The sequence below is a fragment of the Microchirus variegatus genome (assembly GCF_963457635.1).
Source record: "Microchirus variegatus genome assembly, chromosome: 5".
In the NCBI taxonomy this organism is placed as follows: Eukaryota; Metazoa; Chordata; class Actinopteri; order Pleuronectiformes; family Soleidae; genus Microchirus; species Microchirus variegatus.
Window position 1 is genome coordinate 3,170,992 of NC_139806.1, and position 19,322 is coordinate 3,190,313.

At 41.4% G+C, this 19,322-nt stretch overlaps 1 protein-coding gene and 1 pseudogene across 2 annotated transcripts; both read left to right on the forward strand.

The window, feature by feature from the left end:
• The first annotated feature begins 138 nt into the window (after positions 1-138).
• On the forward strand, positions 139-11,114 carry LOC310927747 (myosin-7-like). Its single transcript, XM_083890133.1, has 39 exons — positions 139-247; positions 477-521; positions 1,111-1,319; positions 1,410-1,553; positions 1,633-1,789; positions 1,870-1,897; positions 1,975-2,083; positions 2,181-2,273; positions 2,366-2,429; positions 2,802-2,900; positions 2,987-3,090; positions 3,175-3,313; positions 3,400-3,518; positions 3,608-3,757; positions 3,839-4,009; positions 4,087-4,396; positions 4,479-4,555; positions 4,742-4,947; positions 5,063-5,186; positions 5,341-5,477; positions 5,672-5,927; positions 6,021-6,263; positions 6,354-6,530; positions 6,620-6,765; positions 6,850-6,940; positions 7,037-7,426; positions 7,510-7,636; positions 7,717-7,835; positions 7,916-8,112; positions 8,185-8,368; positions 8,665-8,830; positions 8,952-9,076; positions 9,160-9,468; positions 9,555-9,758; positions 9,842-10,138; positions 10,223-10,327; positions 10,420-10,515; positions 10,605-10,739; positions 11,000-11,114. Exons 3-39 carry the CDS (start codon positions 1,119-1,121, stop codon positions 11,018-11,020), a joined length of 5,820 nt encoding a protein of 1,939 aa, XP_083746259.1. The 5' UTR covers positions 139-247; positions 477-521; positions 1,111-1,118; the 3' UTR covers positions 11,021-11,114.
• Positions 11,115-15,922: 4,808 nt separating this feature from the next.
• Positions 15,923-17,605, forward strand: LOC310927686 (E3 ubiquitin/ISG15 ligase TRIM25-like; annotated as a pseudogene). The gene has a single exon. The product of its transcript is annotated as an E3 ubiquitin/ISG15 ligase TRIM25-like (transcript).
• The last annotated feature ends 1,717 nt before the right edge of the window (positions 17,606-19,322 follow it).

The following is a 19,322-nucleotide window of genomic DNA, read 5'->3' on the forward strand; positions in this document are numbered from 1 at the left end:
TTTCTGCCTCCTCCCTTTCTTTTGTCATGGTCCAGAGTGACAGTGTCCACAAGGTGAGAGCAGCACAAATAGCAGCACTGGGCTCGACCCAATTTGGAGAATGCTTTTTGTGATAGGCAATCTGGATGCCATTTCCCTGAAATTCAACCCCATATTTGGGATCACGAACAGCCTTTATTAATGGGGAGGCAGCGCGGTGGCAGCCACTGGTTCCATCAATTCAGCTGACGCAGGTTGACAGTCAGAGGTAAGAAAAAGCCACTTGAACTGCTGCATCATAAGATGTTTCAGACTCTTAAGTTACTCTTAACTATATTTAGACGGTGCTTCCCATTACGTTAACCCTCACCATAACCTTAGTAATGTGGTGAGAAGAACTATTTGATCACTGTTCCTTTTTTAAATGATTTTGTTCGTATTATCTTATTCAAACAATGACGTAATACGGTATTTGTTTGTTTTCTTGTCTTCCTCAGATACATAGCACGAATCCCAAGTTCCTGTGGAGTGAAACGCATCAGGTAAAATTCTACAAAAACGACACATCACACTGTATGTGATGAAGTAGTCCATATGTGATTCTGCTGTTTTTGGTTGCCAGTATTTTATGATATAGAAGTGGGTTTTCTGTCATGAAAAGGTGAGACACACATTACTGAGGTGACTTACGCTTAAGCATAAGAGATTTAAATCATTCCCAGAGACAAATAATACAACCACACCTCGGGCCCAGAGAGATCGTAGCAGATTTCTTTTGTGTCCCCAAATAAATTTGCTGAATTTTTTTGAACCTTTTACTGAAGAATTATTAATAACACATGCATGAAATTAAGTTGTGACTCTTTTGACAAGCATACCTGTTGGAAATGGTTAGTTGATTTATTTAAATAATAGAAGGTGTTACAGAATTGAAAATAAACTATATTATATTAGGCACCAAATTGGTTTGTCTATATTTTACAGTGAAAAGTGGGGCCCTATATAAGATTTTGGGGGTCATAGCATGTGGATTTTTGTTATAATATTGCAATATAGCCCGTGTTTATGCGTCTTTTTTATTTTTTTTTAACAAAATCTGTCATAAAGACAGTAATCATTTACTCTTCAAAGGTGGAGAAATGGGGGATGCTCTCATGGCCGAATTTGGGCCTGCTGCCTCTTATCTCAGGAAGTCGGATAAGGAGCGTTTGGAGGCCCAGACTCGTATATTTGACATGAAGAAGGAATGTTTTGTCCCTGACGCTGAGGTCGAGTACGTCAAGGCTTCCGTAACTAATCGCGATGGTGACAAAGTCACCGTTAACACGGAATTTGGAAAGGTGTGTAAATCGTATATCATCAGTTAAGTTTAAAGTTTACACTTAAACAAGTCTGGACCCTTGTTTAACAGTTGCAATATCCTTCTACAGACCGTGACAGTGAAGGAGTGTGACGTCCACCCTCAGAACCCGCCAAAGTTTGATAAAATTGAAGACATGGCCATGTTCACTTTCCTCCATGAGCCCGCTGTGCTGTTTAACCTCAAAGAGCGTTACGCAGCATGGATGATCTATGTAAGATACAGATGCTTCATCTGTAACTTTGTTCACTTTCCATCACTCAGTGTCTAAAAACCCTATTTTACCACGATAGACCTACTCTGGCCTCTTCTGTGTGACTGTCAACCCCTACAAGGGGCTGCCAGTCTATAACAAAGAAGTGGTTGTTGCCTACAGAGGGAAGAAGAGGAGTGAAGCTCCTCCTCACATCTTCTCCATCTCTGACAACGCCTACCAGTACATGCTGTCAGGTACGTAATCCGTTTAATCCTTCACGCTCTTCTCAATTTCCATTATGCCATTTTTAACTGGACGTTTCTCTCAACGACAGACAGAGAAAACCAGTCAATCCTTATCACGTAAGTCACACAGCAAACTAAGATCTTCTCAGGACGATCAGCTTTTGACTAAAACTCTCCGTCTCTTTTCCACCCAGTGGAGAATCCGGTGCTGGAAAGACTGTCAACACCAAACGTGTCATTCAGTATTTTGCCAGCATTGCAGCTGCCCCAGGTCTAAAGAAAGACGCTGCATCAGAAAAGAAGGTACGCACGACATATGTTCTGATCAAGTATATAAAAAAAAGATGTCAATAGTATAATATATATTTTTAAAGGTATTGCCTATTATTATCAAAACCAGGGAACCCTGGAGGATCAAATCATCCAGGCTAACCCAGCTCTGGAGGCCTTTGGTAACGCCAAGACGATCAGGAATGATAACTCCTCTAGATTTGTGAGTATTGTAGTGTGGTTACGTCATGACCAATTTTGTTGTTGTTTTGTTTTTGTTTTTTAAATTTCAATGAACACTATTTTTCATCTTAGGGTAAATTTATCAGAATTCATTTTGACAACCGAGGAAAGTTGGCCTCTGCTGACATTGAGACTTGTAAGTGTGAATACATTTGTTCCCTTCATTTACTTTCCCATGTTTAGACTTTGAGCCTCTTGACCTGCATGTCTTTGTTTTGATCTGTTTATTTCGGGCATGTCAGTAAGATCAATCATCATCACACATCCTCTCAGTTTAATTCATACACATGGTCCAAAGGGAAAGCGGGAGAAGCAAAAACTTGTCTTGTCCTGCCCGATACATTGTTATCATCAAACTACAGTTTTGAACACTTTTGTGCATAATCCTACAAACTTCACCAAAAATAGATGCAGTTAAGGTGCCACGCCTGTAGAACAGGCTCCCACTCACCATTTCATTATTATTATCATTACTACAACACAATAACATAAATGATATTTCTAATAGACCTTCTGGAGAAGTCTCGTGTGACCTACCAGCTTAAAGCTGAGAGGGACTACCACATTTTCTACCAGATCTTGTCTCAGGCAAGGCCTGAACTTCTGGGTGAGTGTGACATACACATGGCTCTAACTGTGTCAAACACTGTATCATGAATAAATAATATCTACTTCTGTTTAATCTCTTTGTAGAAATGCTGCTCATCACCAACAACCCCTATGACTATGCCTTCATCTCTCAAGGAGAAACAACTGTAGCTTCCATCAATGATGCTGAGGAGCTGAAGGCCACTGATGTGAGCAAACAATGTTGAGTCAAAGAACAAATAATGACGAAATAAGACATCAAAATGACATTGCCGTATGTCTATTTCAATTAGGATGCCTTTGATGTGCTGGGCTTCACTCAAGAAGAGAAGAACGGTATTTACAAACTGACTGGAGCCATCATGCACTATGGCAACATGAAGTTTAAGCAGAAGCAGCGAGAGGAACAGGCTGAGGCTGATGGCACTGAGAGTATGACATTCAATAGTGATTTGGCACAACTCTGGAGTCAGTTTAAAAGACAGAGCTGTAGGACTTACATGTCGTCACTTCCTCAGATGCTGACAAAGTTGCGTATCTGATGGGCCTGAACTCTGCCGACCTCATCAAAGGTCTCTGTCACCCAAGAGTCAAAGTAGGAAATGAGTGGGTCACCAAGGGGCAGAACGTCGCCCAGGTACTGTGTACAAGAAGATGTTTATATGGTAGATTAATTTAACTTCAAAAAAGGTTACGTTTTAAAGATATTTAACTTTTTGCCCAAAGGTGTACTATGCTGTTGGTGCACTGTCAAAGTCAGTGTATGAGAAAATGTTCCTGTGGATGGTCGTGAGAATCAACAATTCCCTGGACACCAAACAGCCTCGCCAGTACTTCATTGGTGTACTGGACATCGCTGGGTTTGAAATCTTTGATGTGAGTGGAATGAAATCCAAAAATCATGAACGTTACCGACAGCCTTCATTGAGTTAATGCTAACTGTTGATGTCCCAACAGTTCAACACCTTTGAGCAGATGTGCATCAACTTCACCAATGAAAAACTGCAACAGTTTTTCAACCACCACATGTTTGTGCTGGAGCAGGAAGAGTACAAGAAAGAGGGCATTGAATGGACTTTCATTGATTTTGGTATGGATTTGCAGGCCTGTATTGACCTCATTGAGAAGGTGAGAGATGACGACATGAAAAACCACAAGAATAAAATACTTTCTTTTCCAAACTAATTCATACTTTGTCTCTTCAGCCCATGGGTATCATGTCCATCCTTGAAGAGGAGTGCATGTTCCCCAAAGCCTCCGATGCTACTTTTAAAGCTAAGCTCTATGACAACCATCTGGGCAAATCTGGCAACTTCCAAAAGCCCAGAGTTATCAAAGGGAGACCAGAGGCCCACTTCTCATTGGTTCACTATGCTGGTACTGTTGATTACAACATCAATAACTGGCTGGTGAAGAACAAGGACCCCCTGAATGAGACTGTAGTTACCCTTTTCCAGAAGTCTAACATGAAAATTTTAGGCATCCTTTTTGCTGGGTATTCGGGGGCTGATTCAGGTATGTTGAAATGAATGAGTAACCAGGAATAACTGTTGAGTTTTCTGATTATAGCATTTAACAAAATTATTTTTTTATTTAGGCCAGGACGGTGGTGGGAAGGGCAAAGGTAGCAAGAAGAAAGGTTCATCCTTCCAGACTGTATCAGCTTTGCACAGGGTAAAATGCCTTTTTCTTTCATTTACACTTTTAAAAACCACAACTCACAAATAACATGATTTGTATTGCACAAGGATATTGTAAAACTACATTGACAGTTTATGAAAACACACAACATCTAAAACATGTGGACAGCTATGACAGAATTCTATCGGTTGATTTAATAGCTTGGACATACATTTGCAGGAGAATCTGAACAAGCTGATGACCAACTTGAGGTCTACTCACCCTCACTTTGTGCGCTGCATCATCCCCAACGAGACAAAGACTCCTGGGGCCATGGAGAATCCCCTGGTGATGCACCAGCTGCGCTGTAACGGTGTGCTGGAGGGCATCAGGATCTGCAGGAAAGGTTTCCCCAACAGGATCCTCTACGGAGATTTCAAACAGAGGTTTGCATGTGACAAACAACTCACAGTTACACCTTACAATGAAAATCATTTTGTTGAAATTAGTATGTCTCTATTTTCATAATATGACCAATGTGTTTTTTTATTTGTGTCAAAGATACCGTATTTTGAACCCCAATGCCATTCCCGAGGGACAGTTCATTGACAACAAGAAGGCTGCAGAGAAACTGTTGGGTTCTCTGGATATTGACCACAGCCAGTACAAATTGGGGCACACCAAGGTCAGTGTGTTTAATGCTTCAAAGATCAGGAGAAAATCAATTTTGTGTAACAGACTGACCATTGACCATTGGTATGGATAGATAGACTTACTTGGATATTGTATGGCTATATATGATAATAAGTATTTCTGTTGAATCTTACTCCATTAAAAAGGTGTTCTTCAAAGCTGGACTGCTGGGTCAGCTAGAGGAGATGCGAGATGACCGGCTTGCACTCATTATTACTGGTATTCAAGCCCGGTCACGAGGTCTTCTGGCAAGAATTGAATTCCAGAAGATTGTTGAACGCAGGTAAATATGTCAAATGAATTATATTCAAGAAGTAGCTTTTCTATCTGTACTTGAAACAGATGAATATAGGAGTGCACGGACAGAGGTGGAAATTGATTTGAGTGTAGTGAAAATGGCAGTCTATGCAACCATTGATCAACTGGATCCTTTCTGCCAAAAACAGTGTCATTAAAATATGACAATTTCATCGACAGGGATTCACTGCTTGTGATCCAGTGGAACATCCGTGCCTTCATGGGGGTCAAGAATTGGCCCTGGATGAAGATGTACTTTAAAATCAAGCCCCTGCTGAAGTCAGCAGAGTCTGAGAAGGAGATGGCCAACATGAAGGAAGAGTTCACCAAACTGAAAGAGGCTTACGCAAAATCGGAAGCCCGTAGGAAGGAACTTGAAGAAAAAATGGTTTCTCTTCTCCAAGAGAAGAATGACCTGCAGCTCCAAGTTCAGGCTGTATGTTCACAATCTGTCACTGTCAGCAATACTAAATATATCAACATTAAACAGAGACAGTTGTGGTGTAAAGCTGTGCCTTTTTAACAACAGGAGCAAGACAATCTTGGTGATGCTGAAGAAAGATGTGAGGGTCTGATCAAGAGTAAGATTCAGCTGGAGGCAAAAATCAAAGAGTTGACTGAAAGGCTGGATGATGAGGAGGAGATGAACGCTGATCTGACTGCCAAGAAGAGGAAGCTGGAGGATGAGTGCTCTGAGTTGAAGAAAGACATTGATGACTTAGAGTTAACTCTGGCTAAAGTGGAAAAAGAGAAGCATGCCACTGAGAACAAGGTACCACAAACACCAATCACAGCAAAATGATGGTGTCCAAATATATTCTGCATTGAGTTGTTTTTAACTAGAAATGACCTCTGACCACAGGTAAAGAACCTGACTGAGGAGATGGCGGCGCTGGATGAAATCATTGCCAAGTTAACCAAGGAAAAGAAAGCCTTACAGGAGGCTCATCAGCAAACACTGGATGATCTGCAGAGTGAAGAAGACAAAGTCAACACTCTGACCAAGGCCAAAGTCAAGCTGGAACAGCAAGTGGATGATGTGAGAATGTAGTCAATGACCATTTGGTGGCATGGTAACAGTAAGATAAAGAAAATGTATACAAACGCAATAAATATTGTCATCCACAGCTTGAAGGATCTCTGGAACAAGAGAAGAAAATACGTATGGATCTTGAGAGAGCAAAGCGAAAGCTTGAAGGAGACCTGAAGCTAGCACACGAGAGTATCATGGATCTAGAAAATGATAAACAGCAACTTGAAGAGCGGCTGAAAAAGTAAAACATCCACTTATAGATACTACACAAAGTGTCGTCTGCTACAAACTGATGATGCAGTTAACTGTTTTTCTTTATCCACAGGAAAGATTTTGAAATAAACCAACTCAATAGCAAAATAGAAGATGAACAAATAATAAGTGCCCAGCTCCAGAAAAAATTGAAGGAGCTGCAGGTAATGTTCAATAATAAGAAAACAAATTAACTCCTACAATATCATCTGCAACTTGTAGTCTAGTAGATAAAGCTAAACTTAATTTTGGCTCAACAGGCTCGCATTGAAGAGCTTGAGGAAGAGCTGGAGGCAGAGCGAGCTGCAAGAGCCAAGGTGGAGAAGCAGAGAGCAGACTTGGCCAGAGAGCTGGAGGAGATCAGTGAGAGGCTGGAGGAGGCTGGTGGAGCAACATCTGCCCAGATTGAGATGAACAAGAAGAGGGAGGCCGAGTTCCAGAAACTGCGCAGAGACCTTGAAGAGGCCACTCTGCAGCATGAATCCACTGCTGCCACACTCAGGAAGAAACAAGCTGACAGCGTCGCTGACCTGGGAGAGCAGATAGACAACCTGCAGAGAGTCAAGCAGAAACTGGAGAAGGAAAAGAGTGAGCTCAGACTGGAGCTGGACGATGTCGTCTCCAATATGGAACATATTGTGAAGACAAAGGTAAAATACACTAAACTTTTCTACTAAATGTAGTTTTGAGTTTACACCTCTCCTGTGAGCCAGGTGTTATATTGTCTCCTCAGAATAACTTGGAGAAGATGAACAGGTCTCTGGAAGATCAGATGAATGAATATAAAACAAAGGCAGAAGAAGGACACCGTGTCATCAATGACTTCACCATGCAGAAAGCCAAACTTCAAACTGAAAATGGTATGCGTTTGATTTGAACTTGAAAATTACCTTCCCTTTGGACGGGATATGTCCTCATTTCATCCTTTCTTCAAAATTAGGTGAACTTTCAAGGCAGGTTGAGGAAAAAGACTCTTTGGTGTCTCAGCTCACCAGAGGAAAACAGTCCTACTCTCAACAAATTGAAGACCTTAAAAGACAACTGGAGGAGGAAGTCAAGGTAGTAAAGGAAGTTTTTACAACCTTATGGAGTAAATATGGAGTATGTACATGAGGAATTAATGTGTTATTCTTTTATAGGCCAAGAATGCTTTAGCTCATGCAGTGCAGTCTTCTCGCCATGACTGTGACCTTCTCAGAGAGCAGTATGAGGAGGAGCAGGAGGCCAAGGGTGAACTGCAGCGTGGCATGTCCAAGGCCAACTCTGAGGTGGCTGTGTGGAGAACTAAGTACGAAACTGATGCCATCCAGAGGACCGAGGAGCTGGAGGAGGCCAAGTGAGTAAAACACATCATACTTTGGTACAGTTTACAAGGATATAATGTTGATTGGATTGTGCTGCACTCCAGAAAAAAGCTGGCTCAGCGTCTGCAGGATGCTGAGGAAGCTGTTGAAGCAGTGAACGCTAAATGTTCCTCTCTGGAGAAGACCAAACACAGGCTGCAGAATGAGATTGAAGATCTCATGGTGGATGTGGAGAGGTCTAATGCTGCTGCTGCTGCTCTGGACAAGAAGCAAAGGAACTTTGACAAGGTAAAGTACTTCAAAAAAGATTTTGTTAATGGTGCAGTGTCTCAACCACTGGATTGGCCAACATTCAACCTGCCACTTTCTAGTGGATGTGCAACTTCTAAGTACATTTTGAAGCTGCTAGTACAACTTCAGAAGTCTTCTAGGGAACTTGACTGAAACAGTTCCAGTTGAGGCTTATTTCTCAAAAAAGGTAGCAAGAAGATTACAAATGGAACAGAAAATATGCATGTGGTGGCTTTACCAATGGAGACTGTCAATTTCCGTCCACATGCCAACGGTTTTTCCATTCTTTTTAGATCCTGTCTGAGTGGAAACAGAAGTATGAGGAGTCTCAGTCAGAGCTTGAAAGCTCTCAAAAGGAAGCCAGGTCTTTGAGCACTGAGCTCTTCAAACTGAAGAACTCCTATGAAGAAGCTCTTGAACATCTGGAGACCATGAAGAGAGAGAACAAGAACCTGCAGGGTAAGAGAATGAGTTTGAAACTCTTTTGCACCCAAAAAATGTTCTCATGGCTCAACCAATAATTATATACAATGTCTGAAACCTCATCAAGACAATAATTGTGTTTAATGTTGTGTCTTAGAGGAAATATCTGACCTCACTGAACAAATTGGTGAGGGAGGAAAAAGTATTCACGAGCTTGAGAAGATTCGTAAACAACTGGAACAAGAGAAGTCAGACATACAGACAGCTCTGGAGGAGGCAGAGGTATAATGTAAATTCTGATGTCTATGAAGTGCAACTTTTAGTTATCGACTTTTAGTTATTGACATTATTTTCTGTCATCTTAGGCCTCTCTGGAGCATGAGGAAGGAAAGATTCTCAGAGCCCAGCTGGAGTTCAATCAGGTCAAAGCTGACATTGAGCGCAAACTGTCTGAAAAAGATGAAGAGATGGAGCAAGCGAAGAGAAACCAACAGCGAACCGTGGACACTCTTCAGAGCTCTCTTGAGGCGGAGACTCGCAGCAGGAACGAGGCCCTGCGTATCAAGAAGAAGATGGAGGGAGACCTCAATGAGATGGAGATCCAGCTGAGTCAAGCCAACAGGCAGGCAGCTGAGGCCCAGAAACAACTGAAATCTGTTCATGCACATTTGAAGGTATACACTCGTGAAGGAAAAACAAACTTCTGATGGTTTTACCTCTCCTTTACAATTTGCTTGACTATACATGTCCAAATTCACAGGATGCTCAGCTCCAGCTTGATGAGTCTATGCGAGCTAATGACGATATGAAGGAAAACATGGCCATTATTGAGAGGCGCAACACCCTGCTCCAGGCTGAAGTGGAAGAACTGAGGGCTGCTATGGAGCAAACTGAGAGAAGTCGCAAACTTGCTGAGCAAGAGCTGATGGATGTTAGCGAGAGGGTGCAGCTACTGCACTCACAGGTAAAATACAGTGGCCATCCATATTTTCCTGCATGTTTGATTCACAACCTTTATATACCTATTATATTCTTATGCGACACCAGAACACCAGCCTGATAAACCAGAAGAAGAAGCTGGAGACTGACACTTCCCAGCTTCAGACAGAAGTAGAAGACGCTGTGCAGGAGTGCAGAAACGCTGAAGAGAAGGCCAAGAAGGCCATCACTGATGCTGCCATGATGGCAGAGGAGCTGAAGAAAGAGCAGGACACCAGCGCTCATCTGGAGCGTATGAAGAAGAACATGGAGCAAACCATCAAAGACCTGCAGCACCGTCTGGACGAAGCTGAGCAGATCGCTATGAAGGGGGGCAAGAAGCAGGTGCAGAAGCTGGAGGCCAGGGTAAGAACCTATCGTTTACCAGAAATAGACATGACATCCAAAAAAAACAGACAAACTCGACTCTCATTGTTATTTCTTCACCAGATCAAAGAACTGGAAAATGAACTTGATTGTGAACAAAGAAAGTCCAGCGATTCTATCAAGGGAATACGTAAATATGAGCGGCGAATCAAAGACTTGACCTATCAGGTAAGTGTGAGTGCTTTGGTAAATTTGTGGAATACTGGGAGAGTAATTACTGAGCAAATTTTAAATTATTTTTGGCCTTCTGCGTTTTTTAGACGGAGGAGGATCGGAAGAACCTCGCCCGTCTGCAAGATTTGGTGGACAAGCTGCAGCTTAAGGTCAAATCTTACAAGAGATCTGCAGAGGAGGCTGTAAGTACTCACTATTTTGGTCTCTGAACACGGGCTCTTTTGTTGTTATGGAGCGGCAGTAAGGAGGGTGTCATGTGTCCGTTTCATAGGAGGAACAGGCCAACACTCATCTCACCAAGTTCCGCAAGAGTCAACACGAGCTCGACGAAGCTGAAGAGAGAGCTGACATCGCCGAGTCTCAAGTCAACAAGCTACGCGCTAAGAGCCGTGACGTGGGATCAAAGGTCAGTTATTTGAGGTTATATCAGGTCAGAAAAAGAGAATACAAACAGAACGCTTCACTACATGACATAACAATGTGCTACCAGCAGGTGGCGGCAATAAACAAACAAGTCTGAGTGTACATTTATTCATGATATTAACTTTGGGGTCTTTTCTCCACTACACTATCTGTTGTGGGACGTTTAACGAGCATAGCGTTAATGTAAAAAATAAACTCATATGCCCAAGAGTTGTGGTAACATTTTTCTTTCTCTTTCTTCAGAAAGGACACGATGAGGAGTAGAGCTTGTGGACTGGAGTCTGGAGTTTCTGAGGCGCCTCATGTCTCCCTATGCATGTCGATTGTTCAGTAGAATAAAATGAATCTGCATCTCAAATTTGTGTCGTGTCATTGTTCTCATGGCGTGGCTGTCTATTCAAAGAAAATATTTTTCTTTGTCTGTTAATACAAATGAATGAAACCACAAACGTATTAATTAATCCAACACAACGGCTTTAGAGAGGTTGGCTTTGAAATGAAATGGACGATTTAATGTCCCGTGTGACACTCAAATTGGCTGTCTCAAAAACAATGTCAAAGCTTAGAGGGGACTGAACTTTCTCTGTTTCAGCACCGAAAATTGTGGGATGAGCTTCCGTTCCACACTTCTTGTTTTTAAATCTCATTTAAACAGTTTTATGTCAGTGTTTTAGCTTCGTTTCTTTCTTCTTCTGAATGTTTCTTTTATGCGTAACTTATGTATTGTTCAACTTTTTTAGTCCTCTTATTGTTGATATTTTCCCCACTTTGGTCCGCCCTGTGGTTTAAAAGTGTGCTTTATAAATAAGACTGGATTGGATTGGATAAACATTGACGTTTTGCAATGGCTATGTACAATGAGGAGATATGGGTAGTTTTGGCTACATTGTGAATCACTCGTGGTTAATAATTTGGCTAATTTGGGTTGGTTTCAATATATTGTATTGCAGTGGTTCTCAAATTTTTTATACCGAGTACCACCTGAGAAAAACACCATTATCACCAACGTTAAAACACAGTGGTGTAAACAGGCCAGGAGGCTGTGTTGTACTTGGGTGTTCACTTCAACATGACTGTCGGAAATGAAAGGTTTGAACACTAGAGGTCAGCGTCACGTTATGTTTCTATTATAAGACACAGACCATATACTGGTGACAGTACTGTCACCTCTATCTTGGATAATCAATTGCTTTCACGCTCCTTCAACGCCTCATGCCATCGACCACATTGTGCACGGAAGAGTTCACCATGAGCCGACCCAGTCGGGAAAAAGCTGAATATGTATATCTACATATACTGTAGATATATATGTACATATCATACTAAGACATAGTCATGCAATGAGTTCTTGCAGACTTACCTGTTGTAACATAGTACTTCTGTGTATCCAATGCAGTCTGTTGTCCTTTCACAATTAAAGCCTGTGATTTTAAGAAAGGAAAAGAAAAACAAGAAATATGAAGGCAACTGAGAAATATGTAGATATGTAGTAAATGATGAATTAAAGTCATACAAATTTTAAATTCAATATAAAACACGTATTACTACTACTACTACTACAACTAATAATAATAATAATAATGCTTTGGGAAAATAAATGCAGACAAACTTTAAAATCAATTTCCCCCATCATTTTGAATCTGTTAATAGGATCCAGGCAGAATTTATCAAACTTTTGATCAATTCAAAAGTACAACTTTTCTTTAACGGGAAACACATAGTTTAGGCCTCACTTCTCTTTCAAATAACACAGTTACATCTTCATAATCTACTCCTCTTGTTGAAGATAACATACAGTTGCACGTAGTAAAGCATGAGACATAAAATCTTTCACAAACTACATGAACATTTTTAGCAAGATTCATTAAAATATGGATTCAAACCCTACCTTACTGTCCTGTTTTGTCAATGGTGCGTCTTCATCAGCAGACAAACGTCTACTGGAACTGAGACTAACGCACGCAAACGCACCAGCCACCGACTAATTCATTGTCTGAATGGACGCCAGCAGAAATAGCAAGACGAGAGAAGGCCACACAGAGGCCGGGTTACAACACTTAGCGCCTCCTCAAGCGACCTTCAGAAAATAACAAGCATTCTAACAATAGCAGCCTCATCTGAAACCTCTGCTAAGCTCAGATGTCAGACTTGAGAGGGCCAAGGTGCCTCGCGCCATCCCTTGAGTGGAACAAGCGATTGCACAAGTCAGAGGTACAAGGACTGACGGCAGCTGGGAATGAGGGCCTCTGACGATGCCTGGAATAGACTACGGCTGTGTAAAGGAAGGAGTTTAGAATCTTGGTGTAAAAGGTGAAAACACCGTCAACATTATTCTGTACGTACGAATGACAATAGAGACAGCAAGGTCCACTGAGGTACTAGCATTTCAGGGCCTGCCTGGTCTATGGTGGAGTGTTTTTCATGGAGGCCACCAAAGTAGATCAACTCAAAAGTTCCCTAATGGTCTACTGAGTACTTCCTATTTCAGTGAACTGACAGCTTCCTCTATAAAATAACTTTAACAAGCGCACATTAGGGAGAATAAACATTTCTTTATATACAGTAATTGAGAACAGATCTACGTTACAAAGCTTCTTCAAAGACCTGTGTAGAGTATGTTCAGGTAGTACTTCCTTCTGTCATGTTCATACACTCTACTAAGTAGAACCATATAAGGTTCTCCGGCTTGTCCTCATAGGAGAACCCGTTTTGGCTCCAGGTGGAACCTTTAACCCATTGGTTCTCAAAGTGCGGCCCGGGGGCCAATGGCGGCCCGCAGAAACATTTCTGGCGGCCCCACAATGAATTACAGTTGATAGTTTTAATCCAGGAGCTACTAAGCTTGTTAAATGTTTATTGGACATTACTGGATACAGACCAATAAGTGTAAACAAAAATACTGGGTATTTACCTGGTTTCTATATGGTGAATTTTAGTGTATTATTGTGTTATAAGCTGGTAATAAGCAGGTAGCTACAGCCCCCAATTACTAGCTATTTACCCAGTAAATATATGGTAACAGAAATGTGTTACTTGGTATTAACCTGTAATTAGAAGGTAAGAACAATGGCCAAAATACTGGGTAATTACCCAGTAAATTATAAAGCGTTATATTATATATTATATATTATATTAATGCTTAAATTACATTATATTAACGCTTATATTACTTAACGCTAAACTGTAGAACTGCAATCTGGTCATTAAAATTATTACAAATGGGATTTCTTTCTGTTTTTATCCTTTGGCGGCCCTCAGTCCAATGTTGGGTTCCTAAATTGGCCCTCAGGTATCAAAACTTTGAGAACCCCTGCTTTAACCCTTTTGGAGGGTTCCACCAAGAACCCTTAAAAAACCCTTTATTTAGGAAAGGGGTTTTTAAAGGGTTCTCTGGATCAAAATCGTTCTGGAACCATTAGTGTTACCAATAACCCTTAAAAACCCTTTTTCAGAACCTCAGCCCTTGTAGAATGACCCTTTTGGAACCCTTGTTTCCAAGAGTGTGAGACCTATACACGGATGTCGCCTGTATGAAAGGCAGATAATATAGATTTATTTAGTGTCATACAGATGATAAACAGCGGTTGGTCTGCGTTACCCAAAGATGTTTTTGTGCAAATACTATGAGTACAAACTATCTCGATAAGTTATACATAACACGGTATCAAACGCGATACAGTTTTAAATCTTATAAACACCTCTCTTTTGTTTCCGAAAGGTCTGGCAAATGTGTATTTTCAATGTGAATACTTTCTCTCTGGGACTGTGAGTGGTCATTCGCTGCTACTGATCACCTGTTGCCGCTCCTCTCCGTGTCGAGACCCCTTGTTCCCCCAGTGGTGCGTCATCGGCGCTGTTCCCGAGCTGCTCCTCTGAATCGTCAGTGCCGTGGCAGCCGGCAGCCGGAATTTCACAGGTTATCTTTGTTCACAAGGATACAGGCTGTGCCAGACGACGGTACAAGGACAGGGAGGGGACAGGGAAAAAGAAATAAATAAATAAAACCTTCCGACACTTGAACCGCTCATGTAGGAATCACACAAACACAATCAAAATCAATAATACACACTCTGTTGGAAGTGTTTTAAATTTTCTACCTTACTTTTTTCATATCATACATAGAAACGAGCTTAATACTGATTTATCTTCTGCTACGGACCTCGGGTTTTAGGTGGATAATGGCTTCAAAATCTAAATAATTAAATTTTTCTTTGAGTTTCACGCAAGCCTCTTATATTTTTAGACAAGGGCCACCATCGTACTGGAGAAAGTTAGCTAAAAGTTAGCCAAATACAAGAACATTATGACATCATGAGAGGAGACAAGACAACAATTACGCACCCTTAGAACATTATAAATATATATCCTCCAGTATCATCTACACTCTTTTTGGTTGAGGTTCTACCTGGAACCATTTGCTTCTGAAGAAAGGGTTTTTCAAGGGTTCTTGGTAACACTAATGGTTCCAGTGTGAACCATTTTGATCCAGAGAACCCTTTAAAACCCATTTCCTGAATAAAGGGTTTTAAAAGTGTTCTTGGTGGAACCCTCCGAAAGGGTTCCAACTGGAGCCAAAAAGGGTTCTCCTATGAGCACAAGCCAAAGAACCTTATATGGTATATGGTTCTACTGAGCACTTTGTGAGTGTTAAAGAGTATGCGTCCACCAGTGATTTCCATGTTTCCCATTCATCGTCTATGTAAACAGGTCATTCAGGTCATGAAGCGTTGCACTATAAGATTTAGGGTGTCGCGTTATTTACACAAAGTTGTAGTCCAGACTACTTTAGGCAAATCAGAGGCATTTGATCAAACTCACTGCCACAGACTCTCTCAGAAAATGCTCTAAAGCTGCAGCTGCAAAAGTCTGTGCGACTAAAAAGGCTCATTTCACTGCTCTTTGACACAATTTGCACTTTTTACACAATTGAAAGGGTTAAACACAACATGTTTGTCACTCCCTGGAAGGAGTCACTGTCAGACAAACCTCCCCTTTTCAAACAGCTGCTTTGTTTTTGCTCACATATCCTGGTTCCTGCCCTCTCGGATGTGCAGTTTGAAGACGGAAGGAGCCTCGATGTGGTGAAGCGCCGGAGCAGACAGGCTCAAACCAGTTCTGCTTCTGGGAAAGTGAAACTAAGAAAGTAATTATTACTGAGAGGTGAAAATGGCGCAGCAAGAACATCAGCTGGACCGAGACAGAATCTGTTGTTCCATCTGTTTGGATCCACTGAAGGATCCAGTGGCTCTTTCCTGTGGACACAACTACTGCATGAACTGTATTAACAACCACTGGGACACAGAGGACGGGAAGATGGTCTACAGCTGCCCTCAGTGTAGAGAGACCTTCACACCGAGGCCGAAACTGATGAAAAACACCATGTTGGAAGATTTAGTAGAGGAGGTGAAGAAGACCGGACTCCAAGCTGCTCCCGCCGATCACTGCTACGCTGGAGCAGAAGATGTGGCCTGTGACGTCTGCACAGCGAGGAAACTGAAAGCTCTTAAGTCCTGTTTGGTTTGTTTGGCCTCTTACTGTGAGGAACACCTCCAGCCTCATTATCAATCACCTCCGTTAAAAAAACACAACCTGCTGGAGCCGTCCAGGAAGCTGAAGGAGAACATCTGCCCTCGTCACTATGAGGTGATGAAGATGTTCTGCCGCACGGATCGGCGGTGCATCTGTTATCTCTGCTCTGTGGAACAACACAAAGGCCACGACATAGTCTCAGCTGCAGCGGAGAGGACGCAGAGGCAGAACGAGCTGGGGCTGAGCGTGAAAGAAATCCAGCAGAGACTCGTGGACAGAGACGTCGACGTGACGGTGCTCGAACAGCAGGTGAGGGCCGTCGATCGTTCTGCGGACGAAGCAGTGAAGGACAGCGAGAAGCTCGTCAATGAGGCGATGCACCTCCTGCAGAGAAGAAGCTCCGATGCGACGCACCAGATCAGATCCCAACAGAAAACTGAAGTGAGTCGAGTCAGAGGTCTTCAGCAGGAGCTGCGGCAGGAGATCGCGGCGCTGAAGAGGAGAGAAGATGAACTGAAGCAGCTCTCGCTCACACAGGACCACAACCAGTTTCTCCTCAACTACCACTCACTGTCAGCACTCAGTCCTTCTACACTCTCGTCCAGCATCGATGTCTGTCCTACGAGATACTTTGAGGACGCGACAGCAGCCGTGTCAAAGGTCATGGGTCGACTACAGGACGTCCTGACTGAGGCGTGGCCTCGCAACTCAGCGACGGAGTCTCGAGTGGACGTTTTTTTGCCGCCGCCACCACCACCACCTGAGCCAAAGACCAGAGCTGAATTCTTCAGATATTCACAGGAAATCACACTGGATCCAAACACAGCAATCTGTTACTATCTGAGGGAAACAGAAAAGTAAAAGTCACGAAAGAAGAACAGTCTTATTCTAGTCGACCAGACAGATTCACCGATGTGTGTCAGGTCCTGAGCAGAGAGAGTCTGACTGGACGTCGCTACTGGGAGGTTGAGTGGAGAGGAAGGGTCGGCGTCGCGGTCACATACAAGAACGTCAGCAGGACGGGAGACTCAGACCAATGTGTATTTGGATTCAGCGGACAAATCCTGGGCATTCTACTGTTTACTCAACCGTTGCTACCTGGCTCACAACAGAATCAGCACTAAAGTCTCAAATAATTTGTCTTCCAGGGTTGGCGTGTACCTGGATCACAATGCAGGTACTCTGTCCTTCTACAGCGTCTCTGACACCATGATTCTCCTCCACAGAGTCCACACCACGTTCACTCAGCCTCTCTACGCTGGAGTCCGTCTTTATTATTATTATCCTGGAGTCACGGCCGAGTTCTGTAAACTGAAATAGTCTGTAGCAGTGAGTTTAAATCTTTAACATCTCCGGTTACATTTCTGAAATGACCTGTTTGGTGGGTACTTTGGTGTCTTGTCATGACTTGGATGAATATTTGTCTTTGTTGTTTCTGTTCCACGAAACGAGCCTGAACAAATAAGATTCTGTGATGTTTTATCAAACACTTATCAACATTTTTTTAAGGTTTTAATAGGTAAATAAAAGATTAATAATCACCAGATTTTTTGATTATGAAAATAATTGTTAGTTGCAGCTTTACACTTAACATTTGTTTGTTTTAAAAGAACTAACATTGTTGTTGTTGCTTCTCTAAAACAAAGGCACAAATAAGATTCTGTGATGTTTTATCAAACTGCAATGATCACAATCAATGAGGAGATGATTTATTATTTTTTCATATGTAGGGTGTGTGCAGATAAACATATAAAAACAAGAGTTTGTTTATCCTCTTGAGTATCCTGAATACTACTATTACTACTAATATTATAATAATAATAATAATAATGATAATAATAATAATAACACTTTACAATGCTAAATTATAACACTTTCTATGTCACTACAAAACTATACAAACACGAGGTAATATGGGCTAGCAGTGTCAAATGTTCATTCATGTCATACTATTAAGAAAATAATTTACACTTTAGGTGGAAAATCATGTGATAAGTTTAAAAACGTTAATATAGCCTACTGTATTTGCCGCTGCTAAAGCTAATGTTAGCATCACTGTCATTCATACCTTTACTTTGACTTTGTTAGCATGCTAACTAGCGAGCACCAGCCGAGTCAACACAGCCCTCTCATCTCTCTTTAGTTCCCCCCCTTTTTTGCTCTCCCCTCCGCAGACATTTTATTTAAAATTATATAATAACGAAACACACCTGTTCATAGTTAAATTTAAGGCTCTACCTGAGAAAAGGGACCGTTTCCTGGCAGCCATTTTGACAACAAGCCACAGTAGCTATAGCAGGAATAGGTGTAAACGGCTACGTTAAGCTAACTCTGTCCTGAGTCAGTGACACATTTCCTGCTAAAACATGTTAGAAATAGCCGATTATTAACATTTAACACAGTTTATATGATGGCGATAATGTAGACTACCCATTACATCGTTTTATGAAATTGTTAATTGTAATTATATGTCATAGAATGCACATTATTTCCTCTATAACTCAGTCACATCATATGTTTACATAGAGGCATGCAAACAAATGCATTTTACCACAGTAAACAATACACATATTGTAATAATACACATTAGTAATACGGAAATCAAATTATTTGAGATTAGCAATAAAATAGATTTATATAGCAGACAGTATTAACACAATAGTGAGATTGAGGTTGACTTGAGAATGCAAGAAAAGTTATAATACTAGTACTAGATTAAAATGACACATTAGTCTGAATGGTGCTTTTTTTTTTTTTTAAATGTAATAATAATAATATAGCCAGGCCATGATTACTCCTGGTTATTACACTATAAGAGTGACCCTGTGTGATTTTCAAACAAAAAAAACAACAAAAATAAAAATAAATAATTTAAACGTCTCTGCCAGATCTATTGAATTTCCATTGTTTTCTTAATCAAGTCAGGCCATGATTTTCAAACAAAAAAAACAACAAAAATAAAAATAAATAATTTAAACGTCTCTGCCAGATCTATTGAATTTCCATTGTTTTCTTAATCAAGTCTGTAATCAACATC